Here is a 15,702-nt window from a genome sequence, read left to right on the forward strand (position 1 = left end):
GCGTTTATTGACAGCTCCTTAGATTGTCCAATTTATTTGCAATTTTTATTTTTTTTTTATTTTTTTGATACGCGAATATGAACACTTGTGTGTGTTTTCAACGTTGTGTTATCTCTGGCACAGGATAGAAAGGAGATGAAGATAGTGCGTGTAGAAAAAAACACGTCCACTGGAAAAGTACAAAAGACCAGTCTCGCGTTTTTGCTGTCACAAAAAAATTCCTTTTTTACGAAGCGGTGTACGTTTTTTTTTTATATATATATAATTACCTTTCTTTTTCCATAGAATTTTAATTCATTGTAACATGTCTGAACCTCAGGTATGTTTCCTTTTCCAACACCCTTTTTTTTTCCTCACATGGAGGCCATTATTAAACCGCTTGCTTTATCCATAGGATATGGTTATTGATCCAAAAGAAGATCAAGGACAAAAACAAGTAAACTAATGAGAGAACAGGAGAGCTCCCTCTCCTTTTAGATTAAGAAGTATTAATGAGTTAATTTTGACAACTTAGGTTTCACCTGTTTCAGAAGAGACAACCTCTCAAGTTGACTCTGTACGTATTTTTGTCGCGTTTTTTTTTGTCTGTCTGTTTATACTCATGTTTTATTAGGATGTTGATTCAGTATCACGTATGGCTTCTTCAAAGGAGTCGACACCACTTCGTACCTTTAAAGAACCTTCCCTTGTAAGAAGCTTATCACCAATTGTTGTTTTATTTCTATATATCATTTCAGCATCTCAACTCTTTTTAATTACCTACTAGTACGAAACTCGTGTCAAACGTTATAGATATCTTTTGGGTCAAACCGAATTGTTTGCGCATTTCTTGAAATTAAAGGATGACAAGGATGATGCCATGCAAGCCGTTTTAAAAGAAAAGGAATTGCAACGATTAAATGAAGACGAAGAAGGGTAATTTCACATACAATTTTTTTTTTCTGGTGAACAGTTTATGCATATGTATTTTTGACACGCACACAAAAATTAGATCAAGGCGTAGAAGAAAGACAGAAAAGGAAGAAGATGAGGAAATCTTAAATATTGAACAAGGAGAAGAAGAAGAGGAGATGACGGTGTTTACTGAATCCCCTGCATGTAAAGTCTCTTGTACGATTAGATAGGGAATTTATTATACTAACTTTTTTCTTTGTTATATATTAAAGACGTCACAGGAGGTACACTCAGAGAATATCAAGTTCAAGGATTAAACTGGATGATTTCATTATTTGAGAATGGCATCAATGGTATTTTAGCTGACGAAATGGTAAGATAAGCTGGCCATTAGTTTCATTTTATTTTTATATTGATCTCCGTGTTAATTAGGGTTTGGGTAAAACATTGCAAACGATTTCATTTTTGGGTTACTTGAAGCATATTCGTAACATTAAAGGCCCTCACTTGGTTGTTGTTCCTAAATCCACATTGCACAATTGGTTGAACGAATTCAACAAGTGGGTACCTGATTTCGATGCGTTTGTATTTCACGGCGATAAAGAAAAGAGAGTATGTATGCTATGTATACCTTATCTGGGCGAGATATTGCTTTTTCATTGGAGGATGATCTAATTCTGTTATATAATAGGCTAATTTGATCAAGGAACGTATTCTTCCTGGTAAATTTGAAATTTGTATCACTTCCTATGAAATCTGTTTGATGGAAAAGACACAATTCAAAAAGATCAAATGGCAATATTTGATTATTGATGAAGCGCATCGTATCAAGAATGAAAACTCCATGCTTTCTCAATTAGTACGTATTTTACCTTCCAGAAACCGACTTTTGATTACGGGTACACCATTACAAAACAATTTGCACGAACTTTGGGCACTTTTGAATTTCTTGCTCCCCGATGTATTCAGCTCTTCCGACGTATTTGATGAATGGTTTGAAAAACAAGGTGGAGATCAGAAAAAGGTGGTTGAACAGTTACATAAAGTCTTGCGACCCTTCTTGTTGCGTCGTATTAAGTCCGATGTCGAGAAATCATTGCTTCCCAAGAAGGAGATGAACGTCTATGTACGTATGTCACCCATGCAACGCCAATGGTATCAAAAGATTTTGGAAAAGGATATCGATGCTATCAATGGTGTTGGTGTCAATAAGCGTGAAGGAAAGACGCGTCTTTTAAATATTGTCATGCAATTACGAAAGTGTTGCAACCATCCTTACTTATTCGATGGTGCTGAGCCTGGACCCCCCTTCACCACCGACCAACATCTTGTCGATAATGCTGGTAAGATGATTGTTCTCGATAAACTACTCAAGAAATGTAAAGCACAAGGTTCTCGTGTACTTTTGTTCAGTCAAATGAGTCGTGTTCTTGACATTTTGGAAGATTACTGTTGGTGGAAAGAATACCAATACTGCCGTATTGATGGTCAAACCAGCCAAGAAGATCGTATCGACGCTATTGATGAATACAACAAGCCTGATAGTGAGAAGTTTATCTTTTTGTTAACCACTCGTGCTGGTGGTCTTGGTATCAATTTAACCTCGGCCGATATTGTTATTTTGTATGATAGTGATTGGAATCCTCAAGTTGATTTACAAGCCATGGATCGTGCTCATCGTATCGGACAAACTAAACAGGTTTACGTGTTCCGTTTCGTGACTGAGAACGCAATTGAAGAAAAAGTATTGGAGCGTGCTGCCCAAAAGCTTCGTCTGGATCAATTGGTAATTCAACAAGGTCGTATGTCTGCTGGAGCCAAATCCAAGCTTGCTTCTAAAGACGATTTACTTACGATGATCCAACACGGCGCTGAGAATATCTTCAAGGATGAGAATAATGAAGATACCGGTGCTGATGATAATATTGATGAAATTTTACGTCACGGTGAAGAGAGAACAGCCGAATTAAATAGCAAGTACTCCAACTTACAAATTGACGATTTGAAGAACTTTTCTTCTGAAAGTGCATACAAGTGGGATGGTGAAGATTGGAGTCACAAGAGAAAGGCTGAAAGTGTTGGTCTTTCTTGGTTAGGACCTGCTAAAAGAGAAAGAAAGGCCAATTATGCTGTTGATGATTATTATAAAGAAGCTTTGCGTACAAGTGCTCGTACTCCCTCCACAAAGGCACCTCGTCCTAAAAAATACAACATTGAAGATTTCCAATTCTTCCCTGCTCGTCTCGCAGAATTGAATGATCGAGATACACTTTATTTGCGAAAGACATTAGGCTATAAGATTCCACCAGTAACCCCTGAGGAAGGCATGTCCGACGAAGACCTGAAACAATTGGAACTTGAAAGAGAAGAGGAACAAAAGAAGATTGAGGCAGCCGAGCCTCTTACTGAGAAGGAAGAAGAAGAGCGTAAGAGCTTATTTACCAAGGGATTCTCCAACTGGGGTAAAAAAGATTTCGCGATTTTCATCAGTGCCTGTGCCAAATACGGAAGAAAAGACTTAGAATCGATTACTTCCGAGTTGGAAGGTAAGACTTTAGACGAAGTGAAAAAATATTCCAAGGTCTTTTGGTCTCGATACAAGGAGATTTCCGACTACGAAAGACATATTTCCAAGATTGAAAAGGGAGAAAGCGAATTAGAGAAACAAGCAGATATCCAAGGACAATTGACAGAAAAGGTTCAACGTCATCGTATCCCACTTCAACAGTTAAAGATTCATTATACTCAACCCACCAAAGGTAAAAATTATACAGAGGAGGAAGATCGTTTCTTGGTTGTTATGCTTGAAAAATATGGTTACGGCTCTGAAAATGTCTACGATCATATCCGTCGTGAAATCAAGCAATCTCCTCTCTTTAGATTCGATTGGTTCTTAAAATCAAGAACTTCTCAAGAAATCGCTAGACGTTGTAACACATTAATCAGTTTAATTCAAAAGGAAAATGCCGAATTCGATGAATCTGAAGAAAAGAAGCAACCCCAGGCAAAGAATAGAGGTGGAAGATCAAAATCAAGTACACCAGTTACTGCTGCTGCTCCCGCTGCAACTACATCAACAGCTGCCAAGTCAAGACGCCGCTAAATAAGATCAATATTTAAGTTAAAAGAAAAGAAAAAAAAAAAGACTCCTTATATAAATACACAGTGCTTTAATAAACAATCATCACGAGACGGAGTGTTAAAACATGAGAGAGAGTGAAAAAAAAAGTGTCAGAAAAAAAGTTTTTTTTTCTTTCATTGTTAAACCCAGTTGTAGAAAATATGTCTGAAGTAGTCCAAGATAAAGTCGAACAAGTTGAGGCCGTTGTTGTTGAAGAACAAGCCCAAGAAGCCACTCCTGTCCAAGAGGAGTTAGCTGCTATTGAGAACGACGATATTGTTATGGAAGAGACTGAAACTACTCCTGTTGTTGAACAACCACCCAACGTTCACGCTGTGCTTGCCCAACTCAAGGCTATTTTCGATCCTGAGAATCTTGCCAAGGACAACTTTTTCAGAGAATTAGTCGAAAGAGATGCCGAAGGCTGTAAGTTTTATATCAATGTACATTGATTTAATAAATCTCATTTCATGTACCTAGGGGTTGCTGTCAAAAAAATGTCCATGATCAAGCGATTCAAAGAGATCCTCGAAGGCGATCTTTCCTTGTTTGAAAAGGCTACTACTTTAGCCCCCAAAGATTTCGAAATGAATGCCGAAAAGACTCACTTACGCTGTATCAGTAAGGCCGTGGAAGCTACTGTCGAGAAAGTTGAAGAAAAGCCCGTGAATCATATTTTGACACATATGGAACTTCAAAACAAGAGATCTATCTATGCTGTAAATCTTTCTATCTTTTTTATTTATTGGTCCTTCCAACTAACCCTCCTTTCCTTCTAGAAAGGATTTCCTGTAGAGAACCATCCATCTGAAAAGGAGATGAAGGAGTTTTATAGTAAATACGGCCGTGTTGTTTCTATGCGTCTTCGTCGTGAAGGTACATCCAACCGTGATGGAGCCTTCAAGGGAAGTATTTTTGTTGAATTCGAAACACCTGCTATTGCTGAAAGAGTGGTTGTAGAGGCCACCGAATACAGTCCTGAAATTCCTTTGATGAACATGTTAAAGCACGACTATGTTGAAATGAAGAAGATTGAAAAGTTCGCGGGTCAAGAATATGAATTCACCAAGTTTGCACACAGACATTTAGTCGAATATTCCAATGGTCAAGAATTCCGTTATAAGGAAATTAAGGATCTTGTCAAGGGAGTGCATTCTGATATTGGACGTCTTGAACCCTTGAAGGAGGAAGGTACAGGTGTTTTGGAGTTATTCAAGCTTTCACCTGAAGAGTTCTTAGCCAAGTTGACAGATCAACAAATTGAAGGTGTCAAGTTCTTTTTGGTCAGCTCCGATGCACGTGCTCATTTTAATAAGATTCAAAAGGAGGCTCATGCTTCCAAGCGTGGTGGTGGTCGTGGCGGTCGTGGTGGCCGTGGCGGTCGTGGAGGTCGTGGTGGTCGTGGCGGTGGTGGTCGTGATGGTGGAAAGAAGAGAGGTAGTGAAGCTACTGATGCCAATAAGGTTGAAATCAATACCAAACGTGCTCGTACTGTTGAAGTCAAGTCTGGCATACCCACGATTGCCACAGCACCTAATTAAATCCTTTTTGTACAATCCCCCCACCCCATTAGAATAATAAATAAGCTTTAACCTTTTTTATGACGTTTTTCATGACCAAAATCTTCATTCGAGTGGCGCCTAATATTAAAAAAATGATTGATTGGTTATCACAACATTTTTTAATTTAGAAGCTCATAAGCAAAAATGGGAAATGGGAAATGTGATATTCCAACGTTAGTCCATATTACCTGTCCTACCCCCCAAGTTAATTTTGTGTGTGTGTCCCTTGCTGGGGGAGGGGTTTTTAGATTAAAAAAAAAAGTTTATTGTCTGTGTTTAGGGTGCCACTAGCGATGTTATGGTTACTTTTTTTTTTTGTAATCAAGGGACAACACGGTTACTAGGGTAACGGATAAAAGAGAATGCTTTGTGATCAAAGACTAAAATATGGTAGATGACGTACACAATCTTAAACCATATGAAGAAAAAGAAAAGAGATATGATTATGGTTTTAGCCAAAAGATAGACCCCGCTTGGTGATAATTAACGAGAAATCCGAGGGTGGGGATATACAATTAGCAGACAAAAAAAAAAAAGCCTTTAACTGTTCTGGAAAAATCTTTTTAATGAATAAGCAAATCAGTGTAGGGCTGTCAATTTCACAAGAAAGAAAAAGGCCGATCTTTAATAGAGTGTTTAAAAATAAACATTGGAACCTTTCCTTATATACAATATTTGTACCAAGGTTTTCCCCCAAGACCCTGTCAATAAGACTCCGGCTTTTTTTAATTAAAAATTCGTGTAGGTGATACGAGGACATTTTTTTGTCTCATGTTTGTGCCACACTCCAGTTCCAGAAATAGATCTTCTCTTTTAGGGCTCATGCTATGGTCAGTGTGATAAATACGCCCTATTTTCATTACACGCAGCCATATCCTATAAGTGGTCACCATTTTTACTTACTAGGACAAATCCAGAACTTCCCATTGTCTATCTTTTTTATTACTGAGTACAAGGGATCACAATACTATTTTTTTTTTTTTTTTTTGCTAACTTCTTTAACAAACATCAAGGTGTTCAAAGACCGGGGAGTTTATAAGTTTTGCCTGTTGAAAAAAAGTGGCCTGTCATTTACCCAAGCTGACACACTGTAAAACACAATGTACCCCCTACTCCACGCATTACATGTGTACTAACCATATTCTATGAGTGGGAAATAGAAATAGAATCATATGAATTTACTACCCATCCAAGACACACAAAGAAACAGACAAACAAACAAAAACAAACAAACAAAAAATAGCAGTAAGATCAACCAGCTAGTCGGTGGGTAGGAAGGTTGTAGCGGAGAGACTCTATAAATATATATTTAGTTTCCAGGAAGAATTGACTTTTTACGAGTATACCACTTCTAATGTCCAAAACACAATATGTTTACATGTACCAAGAAATATTATTTATTATTATTATTCATAAGAGGGGGGAGCTTTACAAGAAGAGGGAAGAAGGAGAAAAAAAAAAAAAAAAAAAAAAGGGAGAGTAAAATAAAACTACATAGAAACCGGGAAAAAAAAGGTGTGGGTAATAGGCATATAAATCATAGAAAAAAAAAAGAGAAATGGAATTGGCTTTATACAGGCGCATTGTAATAGTAAGAAGATGCCGTGTATTTGTTGGATGAGTGCATCCAATCTTGTGCTGGTAAATGATGTAGGTACTTTGGACTATAAGGAGGAGGAGGACTTAAATGGTAAGAAGGAGGCGATGCATGCTGAGATGAAGAGGTAGAAGACGAACTAGCAGAAGAAAAGGACCAGGCTCTACGCTGTTGTTGCTGCTGTAAAGAGTATATATCTTGTTCATGATTATATTGAGGACGATAATAAGCATTCTGTAATTGCTGCTGTTGTTGTTGGTGATGGAAATGGTAGTGATGCATGTAATGATGGTGTCGAGACCTTGATGACATGTGTGTGCGATAATGTTGCATCATGTTGTCTTGACGAGAGAATTTAGAAGGGCAACCGGGATATATACAATGAAAGTTTTTTTCACCGGTATGGATTCGATGATGCCTAGCCAAGTGGCCACTAAAAAAAAATTGAAGGATGATTAGTCAGCTTTTCTAATTTTACAGCTATTGTATATTTTACATACCTGGTGGTAAAACTTTTTTGACAGCCGGTTTCTGTACAATAATATCTGCGCTTTGGAGTCAAGTCAACTTCGATTGATTCATCGTTTAACAAGCTAACTTGTCTTCCTTTTGAGTTTGTAATTGATAAATGTGTAGACATGATATATAATGAGAGGGAAAGTTGTGAATTAGTAGAATGGAAAAGAAAAAAAAGAAAAAGCCGGTTATTTATATACATCTAATTTTTTTTTTCTGTGTACCCAGACTATACTTTCTACCCTTTTATACTACTAGATTTTTAATATGTATTCTAAAAACAGAGTGCATTGATCTCAGTAAGAACAAAAAACGTGGTTATGATTACATTGTATCACAATGTAACCCTGCAGGATTTCAAAGGGAGACTGGATTCCAACAATTTTTTATTTTTTTGAAAACAGGAGAAAAACTGATATTAAAAAACGTGGGTTTGTGTTCCGATTCACGTTTTATATGTATTTTTATACCGTAGCACTGTTTAAGTTGTTGTATATCCACAACACTTGAAAAAAAAAGTCTGTGCTCGCACAAACTCTCACTTTATGGCTTTGCAGGCCAATTCTCTCTACTCTCTCAGTCTACTCTTTCTCTCTCTGTTTCTCTCTTTCGCTTTTCTTTTCGTCGTCTCTAACCTAATTGACATGTGCATCTCTCTGACAGGTGTCGATCCAACTAAATTATATTGTAGATCCTCTTACCACCCTCCTTCTCCTGTCATCCCATCTGCTTTTCTCCTGCAACCCCCTTTAGCAAAACCAGTGGCCAAGCTATTTTTTGACAACCAATCAAATTGGAACGGGATTTTAAAAAGATGACGTTCCACTTTTTTCATGTGTGTGGTTTTTTTTTTTTATTATTGGCTTTTATTTCACATTTTCATACAAATATTTAAACATGGCTGCAAGACAACCACAACAAGGAAAAACATATCAATTCAAGTTGGTTCTTTTGGGTAAAATGAAAACAAAAAAAGAGATTATATGAACACCTTGTAAATTGACTTGTATATATAGGCGAATCTGCTGTAGGAAAATCAAGGTTAGAAAACTAGAACTAAAATAGATAAAGCTGGTGCTAATACTAAACAATTCATAGTTTGGTTATGCGTTTTGTCAAGGACCATTTTGATGAATACCGAGAGAGTACCATTGGAGGTAATAAAAAGGGTTTCTTTTGTTTGTTTGCTCGCATGGAAACATTCCGTTAATTCACATGATTTTCTTTAGCCGCTTTCTTGGCACAGACCGTTTCTTTAGATGATAACACCATTGTGAAATTTGAGATTTGGTATATATAAGAACTGGAATACTTGTCAACTTGTAATAATGCTGTTATATATAGGGATACTGCAGGTCAGGAACGTTACAAGAGTTTAGCACCCATGTATTACCGTAATGCCAATTGTGCAGTTGTTGTTTATGATATCACTCAGACCGTAAGTTTCTTCGTCTACTTCTTCTGTATAATCTGTCTAATGATAAATTAATAGTCTTCTTTGGAAAAAGCAAAGGCTTGGGTTAACGAATTACAACGCCAGGCTGATCCTAATATTGTTATTGCTTTAGCGGGAAATAAGTCTGATTTAGAGGCAAGAAGAGCTATTGAGACAAAGGTATAAAAATATCTGTATTTGGAAGAAAGAAAGAGAATTGTATATTTAAAATTCAGATGATTAGACTGCCCAAGAGTATGCCGATGAATGTGGATTATTATTCTTTGAGACCTCAGCAAAGACAGCTCATAATGTAAATGAACTCTTTACCGAAATTGCAAAACGTATGCCTCTTGACCAATTAGCCAACAACACTCGTAAGCGAGGTGGATTAAACACACAAGGCGTTGATTTGGATAACAGTAATGCTGAAAATGCAAATGGATGTGCTTGTAAGTGTAGAATCTTTTTAATTTTACTATCTTTTATATTGATGTCTTTGTTAGGTTAAGGGCTCTGATTTTTTTTTTTTTTGTTTTTTTTTATAACTGAGTGTATTTTGTTACCCATCTTTCCTTCCCACCACTACCACCACCACCTCTCTTTTTTTTTCTTTTTTTTTTTCTACTAACTGTCAATTTATTATCACCTGTTTTTTATTTAATTAAACTTTTTTTTTTTTTTTAAAAAAAAAAAGTAAACTTGCATGAATCAAATTGCATAACAAAAAAAAAAAAAAAAAAAAAAAAAAAAAACTCTTTCTTTTGTTTATTTACCAGCCAGGAGCACCACTACTTCCAGCAGCGTAATTTCCTCCACCTCCACCTCCCATTTGCAAAACTTTTTTACCACGGAATTGGCCGCGTAATCTGGCACGTTCTTCAATAGCAGCTAAAAATACATTTTAGTCTATTTTGTATTTAGACCCGCCTACAGGGATTTAATTTCTTTTTTATCGTGTAGCATTTTTACCTTGTCTTGCAGCCGCCTCTTCTCGTTCTTCGTAGTTTAATACCAGTTGTTTTAATTGCTGCTGTTCTTCTCGTTCAGCTTCTTGTTTGGAACGTGTACTGACAGCAAGCACGGAATCGGAAGGAACCTCCATAATTTTAGTCTAAAAAACAAAGATATTGTGAGTGCCAATCATAAAGTAACTTTTTTTGGTCATTAATTACTTGTTGACGGTTTCCTTTCTTTGTTAGCAACGTAAATGCCATCTTTCCCGCTTCTGGTTTATTAGTAGCCAAGGTTCTTCTATCTAATTTTTTTTTTTAATTAAAAAAAAAAAAAAAAAAAAAGCTTAAATTTAGCAATAAGTAATATATGCAAGTCTTAATTAAACAAACCTTGAGCACCTCTTAAATTCATTGGAATAGGAACATCTAACATGGCTGCTTTTTTCTCAAATTTACGGGATTCGATACTATCGCTCATCATTTTACTAAACTCCCTTTCAAAGTCCTCCTCATCTTCTCTTGAAAGTTCATCCTTCTTGTTTTTCAATACAACCACATCTTCATCCTCATCATTAAAATTGGTTTCGTTATTTCCATCACTGGTTTCTTCTTCGTCCATATCATCCTTCACCACAACCTCTTCTTCTTCATCACTGGAGGATTCAGAAGCTTCACTTTCTTCAAACCCATCTTCCTGTAATTTACCATCCGCTCCCTTGACAGATTGTAATTGTTCTAGAAGCATACGATCGACGGCTTCGTTGGCTTCTTCATAGGATGAAATAATACTAAGTTGAGGTCGAAGTAATTCTAACGTATCTGTAATCATAAAATCAACATCCATGGGTGGTTTATTCTTGCTTAAAATGTACATCTATAAATTCATGTTAGTCATAAGTACCATCTACACTTTTTTTGAGTTTCATTTACTTGGAAAAAGGTCAAAAAGTTATCCAACTTCTTTTTGGAGCTTCCTCTATCAAAGCACATACCACAGGTATCAAGTAAAGTGCATACAAGTCGAATACGGAAGAAATCATGAGGTGCATCAATCTGACAGTATCTTTCTCTACCAGGTCTACCGTATTCATGACCAAACGTCACGATGGAATAAAGGGTATCAAAGATCAATGGAGATTCAATCATACGATAATTATACAATTCACCCAAGTATTTAGCTACAGCGATTCTTCTCTGATTGTGTTTAAAGATATTTTGTTCTAACCCGATTCGAATTTCTTCCACCACGCCATCCACCACCTGTACACCAAAGTCGGTATGGTAACGATTTAACCCACTGGCCAAAATAGCAATCAAATGAATATTGCCAAACTTGATTTTCCAAATCTTTTGAAAGATTTTCGCCAACATATTACGAATCGAGGGGTCCTCCCAATGCAATTTACGCAACTGCTTCAAAATCTTATCCAAGGTCTTCTTGCACAAGTCTTCATGGATCAGTTTGCGAATATAGAGCTCCATGGTGGATCGTTCCTTAACTTGAATGGCGGATTTATCGGGTGGATTAGCTTGATAATAAGCATTCTCGACCATCAAGGCATATCGACTATCCAAATGTTGTACATTCTTCTTTCGCATCACTGTTTCCAACATACCGTTCATACGAGCACTTGTCTCGGGTGATTTTAATAAATAGCGACCACATGTTTCCAAAAGGTTACAGACGATATCAATATTATGGTTGGTGAAATCATCCAGCGCTACTTTGAACGAATGGAAAATCGTGTGTGCTGGAGTGACTTTAAATTTGGTGAGTTCAGACAAGTATCGAATATTCTTGATACGAGATTCTAATAAATCTTGCGTCTTTCTTCGTTGTAATCCCTTAAATTCATGGATCAACTATGAAAAAAAAAGGGTGTGTAAATCGATGGTCAGCATACTACACTATTTCAAGGATGCGAGTTTGTTACTTTACAGCAGCAAGCACCATTTCACCGATATCGGAAAAATACACATTTAAGGTGGCGATCAATCGAGAGTAATAAGGTAATAAATCCACACGCTGTCTTTGAACATTTAATAAGGTCTTGACGAGTCTCTTTCTTGCATTCTTGTTATTCATGTAACAAAAATCAACAGCAACACTGTCAATCAAGTCTCGGTTACCACATGTAGGTAAACGAGCAAATAATCCATCCAATTGAACATTTTGTGTCGTTGGTTTATTTTCTTCGCCATCTTCGCCTACATTTCTTTTTTTAAATAAATGTTTAAAATACAGGTTTTGTGTGTGTGTGTATGTGTGTGTGCGTGCGTGATTAAACATGCTTACTCAATTGCTTCATCTACAAGTTCGGAGGGATCCATTTCATTCAGTTGAGAATCATCTTCCTCAACTATATCTTCTACTTCTTCCTGTTTCTCTTCGGCTTCCTTTTTATCGGTCTGCTCTTCCTTGGTACTGGATTGTTGGGAGTCCAAAAAGACATCGGGTACAAGGATACGAAGATCTGGTAAATCTTCATAAAACTTGCGTGCGTCCTCATCTTCCCAGATGCCATTTCCCAAATTCTCTTTACCGTCATTAAACGTATTACCACTGTTGGTAACAATGGATTGCTTTGCTGTACCGTCATCTACAGGAAGATCGGGCATATCCATATCCAAGGCATCGGATAAAGTCTGTGTATGATTCAGGATCTTTTCATAGGCCTTGGTGGCCTTTTCATAACGTTGTTTGGTTTCTTCGGATAACTCACCACGAGCAAACAAGACTTCATTGTTATGACGTTCCATTTTCTTGATGACTTTATGCATCTTGGAGAGATGATTGGCGACACTTTTATAATAAGTCTGGAATAGGTTGGTTAATAAGGCGTGGATATCGGGTGTCACGACAGATTCGGGGTCTACTACGGGAGTGACTTGTTCATCGTGTTGTTCCAATGCTGCGCGTTGCTTTCGAGGCACGATATTTAGGATGACCTGTCCATAATTCTTGAGAAAGGAAGCGACAAGTGGTAAATTCACGTATTGCTCCATATCATGATTCAACATGTCGTAAAGGACCTTGTAAACAAAGCCTCCCTCTTCTTTTTTCACGGCTGCTTTTTTGGATAACGATGAGGAGGAGGATGGGGCGGTGCCACCGCTAATTAATCCAGCTACAGCATCACGGTGTGTTTCTACGCCACCGACATTAACAGAGGATAAAGAAGGTATACCATCGCCAACAGAACGTAATACACCCACTAACCAAAGTTCGCAGACGATACGTAGATAGGTTCTTTGACGAATGATTCGAGCGGATTCTTCCTTTTCTTTTTGTTCGACACTGAGGGTGGCTAAATGTTGTTTCGTAGGTGGTTGAAGAGCTTTGGCTAATTGAAAGGACAAGAGTAAGGTGAAGGTGTCTGGGAAACGTTGATGAAGAGCAGAGATGACTTCGACACATGCCGATATATCAATGCTGGTTTTACATTTCAACATGCCTTCCAAGACACTACCCACAATTTCCGAGATATATTTCTCTAGACTGAGTTTGTTGATGTCGTTCAAGAGTTGAGTTTTTAAATCGGTTCCTAACGATGTCTTACATTTCTTTATAAATGCTGTATTCTTCTTGATATTACTGTCGAGGTTCTTTGGTGCTTCTACAGATATAAAAAGAGTTTAACAAACGACATGGGGGATTTATTTTAACTTTCTTTACCTCCTTTTCCTCTTTCCCAAGCAAGTTTATTTAATGTTCGAAGTTCTTGTTTACTTTTTTCCATCTTTAAACAAAAAGAGAGAGTAACAAACAACAATCGCGAGTGAAGGAAGAAAAAAATATGTGTGCTAAAAAAGTGTGTGACTTTGCAATTTGTTGGTTGAACCTCAACAAAAGGTCCGCACACTTACCCATTTAATTTACCTTTCTTCTCTTTCATCTCGATAACAAAAAATAAAAGGAAGGGATGATTAGTGCCTTTTTCATCTATAACCAAAAGGGAGAAGTACTCATCTCTCGTTTGTATCGACATGACTTGCGGTAAGGGCTATTTGTTTGATATATATATATATATAGACACCATCACTTATAGTAGTATATGCTAGTCGTTCAGTAGCCGATATATTTCGTATTCAAGTCATCTCGAATACAGATGTGCGTTCACCCATTGTCACTCTAGGCTCAACATCGTTTTTTCATGTGCGTCATGAAAACCTTTATATTGTTGCCGTCACCAAATGGAACGCCAATGCAGCTTTAATATTCGAATTTTGTTACCGTGTCGTGAATATCGGTCGAAGTTATTTTGGAAAGTTTGATGAAGAAGCGGTTAAGAACAATTTCGTTCTGATTTATGAGTTATTGGACGGTAATATCGAAGTATATATTCATACACACGTGGTCCCTAACCCTCCTAAATTTAAAGAAATCCTTGACTTTGGATATCCTCAAAATAGTGAAACAGATACCTTAAAGATGTACATTACAACAGAAGGCGTAAAATCCGAAAAGGCAGTAGAGGATTCGAGTCGAATTACAATTCAGGCAACAGGTGCCATCTCTTGGAGACGAAATGATATCAAATATAGAAAGAACGAGGCCTTTATTGATGTGATTGAAAGTGTCAATTTGTTAATGAGTAATACAGGTACCATCTTGAGAGCAGATGTGGCTGGTCAAATCTTAATGAGAGCTTACTTGTCTGGTACACCCGAATGTAAGTTTGGCTTAAATGACAAGTTATTACTTGATAAAGATACTGTTAACCGTACCACGTAAATATATTTTTCTTTATAGACACATTTGGATACACACTGATACTTTTTTTTTTTTATGTAGTGCTCGTCGTGCCAATGCTGTCGAGATTGATGATTGTCAATTCCATCAGTGTGTCAAATTAGGTAAATTTGATAATGATCGTACTATTAGTTTTGTACCTCCAGATGGTGAATTTGAATTAATGAAGTAAGAAGATAATGTTTAGCTTGAATGAATGACTAATGATAGTGCGCAGATATCGTACAACCGAGAATGTAAACCTACCATTCAAGGTCCATCCTGTTGTCACCGAAATTGGAAATACACGTGTGGAATACCGAATTAATGTAAAGGCTAATTTTTCACCCAAGCTTTATGCAAACAATGTCGTTCTCAAGATTCCTACACCATTAAATTCGGCCAAAGTAGAAGTTAAGGTTGGATCTGGTGGAAAAGCTAAATATGCTCCTTCAGAAAACTGCATCATTTGGAAGTAAGCCCTTTTTCTTTTTGTTCTCTCTCGTTTATTATACTCATCGTCTTATCTTAGAATCCCTCGTTTCCAAGGTCAAGCTGAATTCACTCTTACGGGTGAGGCAGAATTAAGTTCAATGACACACAAGCGTGTTTGGTCAAGACCTCCCATTTCCATGGACTTCCAAGTACTCATGTTTACTTCATCAGGTTTATTAGTAAGATTCTTAAAGGTATTTGAAAAGAGTGGTTATCAATCTGTGAAATGGGTGAGATACATGACAAAGGCAGGGTCCTACCAAATCAGAGTAAGTTCATACATAAACAATTTCCAACCTGACGTTTTTACTTACCCTCCTTGTAGTTTTAATCTCTTTATACAACCTAAATCACAAATAATACCCTTTCCTCACCCACTTGATAAAAGACTGTT

General features: G+C 37.1%; 5 protein-coding genes across 5 annotated transcripts; 3 read left to right on the forward strand and 2 right to left on the reverse strand.

Annotated features, from left to right (window-relative positions):
* The first annotated feature begins 269 nt into the window (after nucleotides 1-269).
* On the forward strand, nucleotides 270-5,632 carry EV154DRAFT_438940 (SNF2 family N-terminal domain-containing protein). The gene is made up of 12 exons (XM_051596891.1): nucleotides 270-319; nucleotides 395-436; nucleotides 515-556; nucleotides 614-688; nucleotides 767-915; nucleotides 992-1,098; nucleotides 1,167-1,267; nucleotides 1,327-1,506; nucleotides 1,586-3,911; nucleotides 4,304-4,441; nucleotides 4,496-4,734; nucleotides 4,795-5,632. The coding sequence occupies exons 1-12, from the start codon at nucleotides 305-307 to the stop codon at nucleotides 5,554-5,556; spliced, it is 4,176 nt and encodes a 1,391-aa protein (XP_051460407.1). The 5' UTR covers nucleotides 270-304; the 3' UTR covers nucleotides 5,557-5,632.
* Nucleotides 5,633-6,952: 1,320 nt separating this feature from the next.
* Nucleotides 6,953-7,888, reverse strand: EV154DRAFT_119707 (uncharacterized protein). Its single transcript, XM_051593943.1, has 2 exons — nucleotides 7,675-7,888; nucleotides 6,953-7,607 (listed from the first exon to the last, which is right to left on the reverse strand). Exons 1-2 carry the CDS (start codon nucleotides 7,812-7,814, stop codon nucleotides 7,148-7,150), a joined length of 600 nt encoding a protein of 199 aa, XP_051460408.1. The 5' UTR covers nucleotides 7,815-7,888; the 3' UTR covers nucleotides 6,953-7,147.
* A 645-nt stretch (nucleotides 7,889-8,533) lies between these two features.
* EV154DRAFT_499853 (ras family-domain-containing protein) lies at nucleotides 8,534-9,744 on the forward strand. The gene is made up of 8 exons (XM_051600526.1): nucleotides 8,534-8,645; nucleotides 8,707-8,731; nucleotides 8,789-8,847; nucleotides 8,920-8,980; nucleotides 9,035-9,128; nucleotides 9,183-9,305; nucleotides 9,370-9,577; nucleotides 9,632-9,744. The coding sequence occupies exons 1-8, from the start codon at nucleotides 8,588-8,590 to the stop codon at nucleotides 9,634-9,636; spliced, it is 633 nt and encodes a 210-aa protein (XP_051460409.1). The 5' UTR covers nucleotides 8,534-8,587; the 3' UTR covers nucleotides 9,637-9,744.
* Nucleotides 9,745-9,833: 89 nt separating this feature from the next.
* EV154DRAFT_499859 (armadillo-type protein) lies at nucleotides 9,834-13,885 on the reverse strand. Its single transcript, XM_051600527.1, has 8 exons — nucleotides 13,758-13,885; nucleotides 12,378-13,698; nucleotides 12,021-12,297; nucleotides 11,012-11,944; nucleotides 10,472-10,955; nucleotides 10,301-10,383; nucleotides 10,098-10,239; nucleotides 9,834-10,016 (listed from the first exon to the last, which is right to left on the reverse strand). The coding sequence occupies exons 1-8, from the start codon at nucleotides 13,819-13,821 to the stop codon at nucleotides 9,898-9,900; spliced, it is 3,423 nt and encodes a 1,140-aa protein (XP_051460410.1). The 5' UTR covers nucleotides 13,822-13,885; the 3' UTR covers nucleotides 9,834-9,897.
* EV154DRAFT_499865 (Mu homology domain-containing protein) lies at nucleotides 13,881-15,702 on the forward strand. Its single transcript, XM_051600528.1, has 7 exons — nucleotides 13,881-14,078; nucleotides 14,144-14,406; nucleotides 14,464-14,812; nucleotides 14,877-15,002; nucleotides 15,052-15,288; nucleotides 15,346-15,577; nucleotides 15,634-15,702. The coding sequence occupies exons 1-7, from the start codon at nucleotides 14,005-14,007 to the stop codon at nucleotides 15,637-15,639; spliced, it is 1,287 nt and encodes a 428-aa protein (XP_051460411.1). The 5' UTR covers nucleotides 13,881-14,004; the 3' UTR covers nucleotides 15,640-15,702.

The sequence above is a fragment of the Mucor mucedo genome (assembly GCF_025094135.1).
Source record: "Mucor mucedo strain NRRL 3635 chromosome Unknown EV154scaffold_20, whole genome shotgun sequence".
NCBI classification, from domain to species: Eukaryota; Fungi; Mucoromycota; class Mucoromycetes; order Mucorales; family Mucoraceae; genus Mucor; species Mucor mucedo.

What these genes read in the sequence shown, in the direction of transcription:
- EV154DRAFT_438940 (XM_051596891.1), top strand. An exon ending in ACGGCGATAAAGAAAAGAGA is followed by an intron (nt 1,507 to 1,585) that starts GTATGTATGCTA and finishes GTTATATAATAG; the next exon opens with GCTAATTTGATCAAGGAACG. An exon ending in ACCCCAGGCAAAGAATAGAG is followed by an intron (nt 3,912 to 4,303) that starts GTGGAAGATCAA and finishes TTGTTATGGAAG; the next exon opens with AGACTGAAACTACTCCTGTT.
- EV154DRAFT_119707 (XM_051593943.1), bottom strand. Translation starts at nt 7,814, where the DNA reads ATGTCTACACATTTATCAATTACAAACTCAAAAGGAAGACAAGTTAGC. An exon ending in CAAAAAAGTTTTACCACCAG is followed by an intron (nt 7,608 to 7,674) that starts GTATGTAAAATA and finishes ATTTTTTTTTAG; the next exon opens with TGGCCACTTGGCTAGGCATC.
- EV154DRAFT_499853 (XM_051600526.1), top strand. Translation starts at nt 8,588, where the DNA reads ATGGCTGCAAGACAACCACAACAAGGAAAAACATATCAATTCAAGTTG. An exon ending in ATTGTGAAATTTGAGATTTG is followed by an intron (nt 8,981 to 9,034) that starts GTATATATAAGA and finishes TGTTATATATAG; the next exon opens with GGATACTGCAGGTCAGGAAC. An exon ending in TTTATGATATCACTCAGACC is followed by an intron (nt 9,129 to 9,182) that starts GTAAGTTTCTTC and finishes ATAAATTAATAG; the next exon opens with TCTTCTTTGGAAAAAGCAAA.
- EV154DRAFT_499859 (XM_051600527.1), bottom strand. Translation starts at nt 13,821, where the DNA reads ATGGAAAAAAGTAAACAAGAACTTCGAACATTAAATAAACTTGCTTGG. An exon ending in CTTGTAGATGAAGCAATTGA is followed by an intron (nt 12,298 to 12,377) that starts GTAAGCATGTTT and finishes ATTTAAAAAAAG; the next exon opens with AAATGTAGGCGAAGATGGCG. An exon ending in GTGAAATGGTGCTTGCTGCT is followed by an intron (nt 11,945 to 12,020) that starts GTAAAGTAACAA and finishes TTTTTTTCATAG; the next exon opens with TTGATCCATGAATTTAAGGG.
- EV154DRAFT_499865 (XM_051600528.1), top strand. Translation starts at nt 14,005, where the DNA reads ATGATTAGTGCCTTTTTCATCTATAACCAAAAGGGAGAAGTACTCATC. An exon ending in GGTGAATTTGAATTAATGAA is followed by an intron (nt 15,003 to 15,051) that starts GTAAGAAGATAA and finishes GATAGTGCGCAG; the next exon opens with ATATCGTACAACCGAGAATG. An exon ending in GAAAACTGCATCATTTGGAA is followed by an intron (nt 15,289 to 15,345) that starts GTAAGCCCTTTT and finishes GTCTTATCTTAG; the next exon opens with AATCCCTCGTTTCCAAGGTC.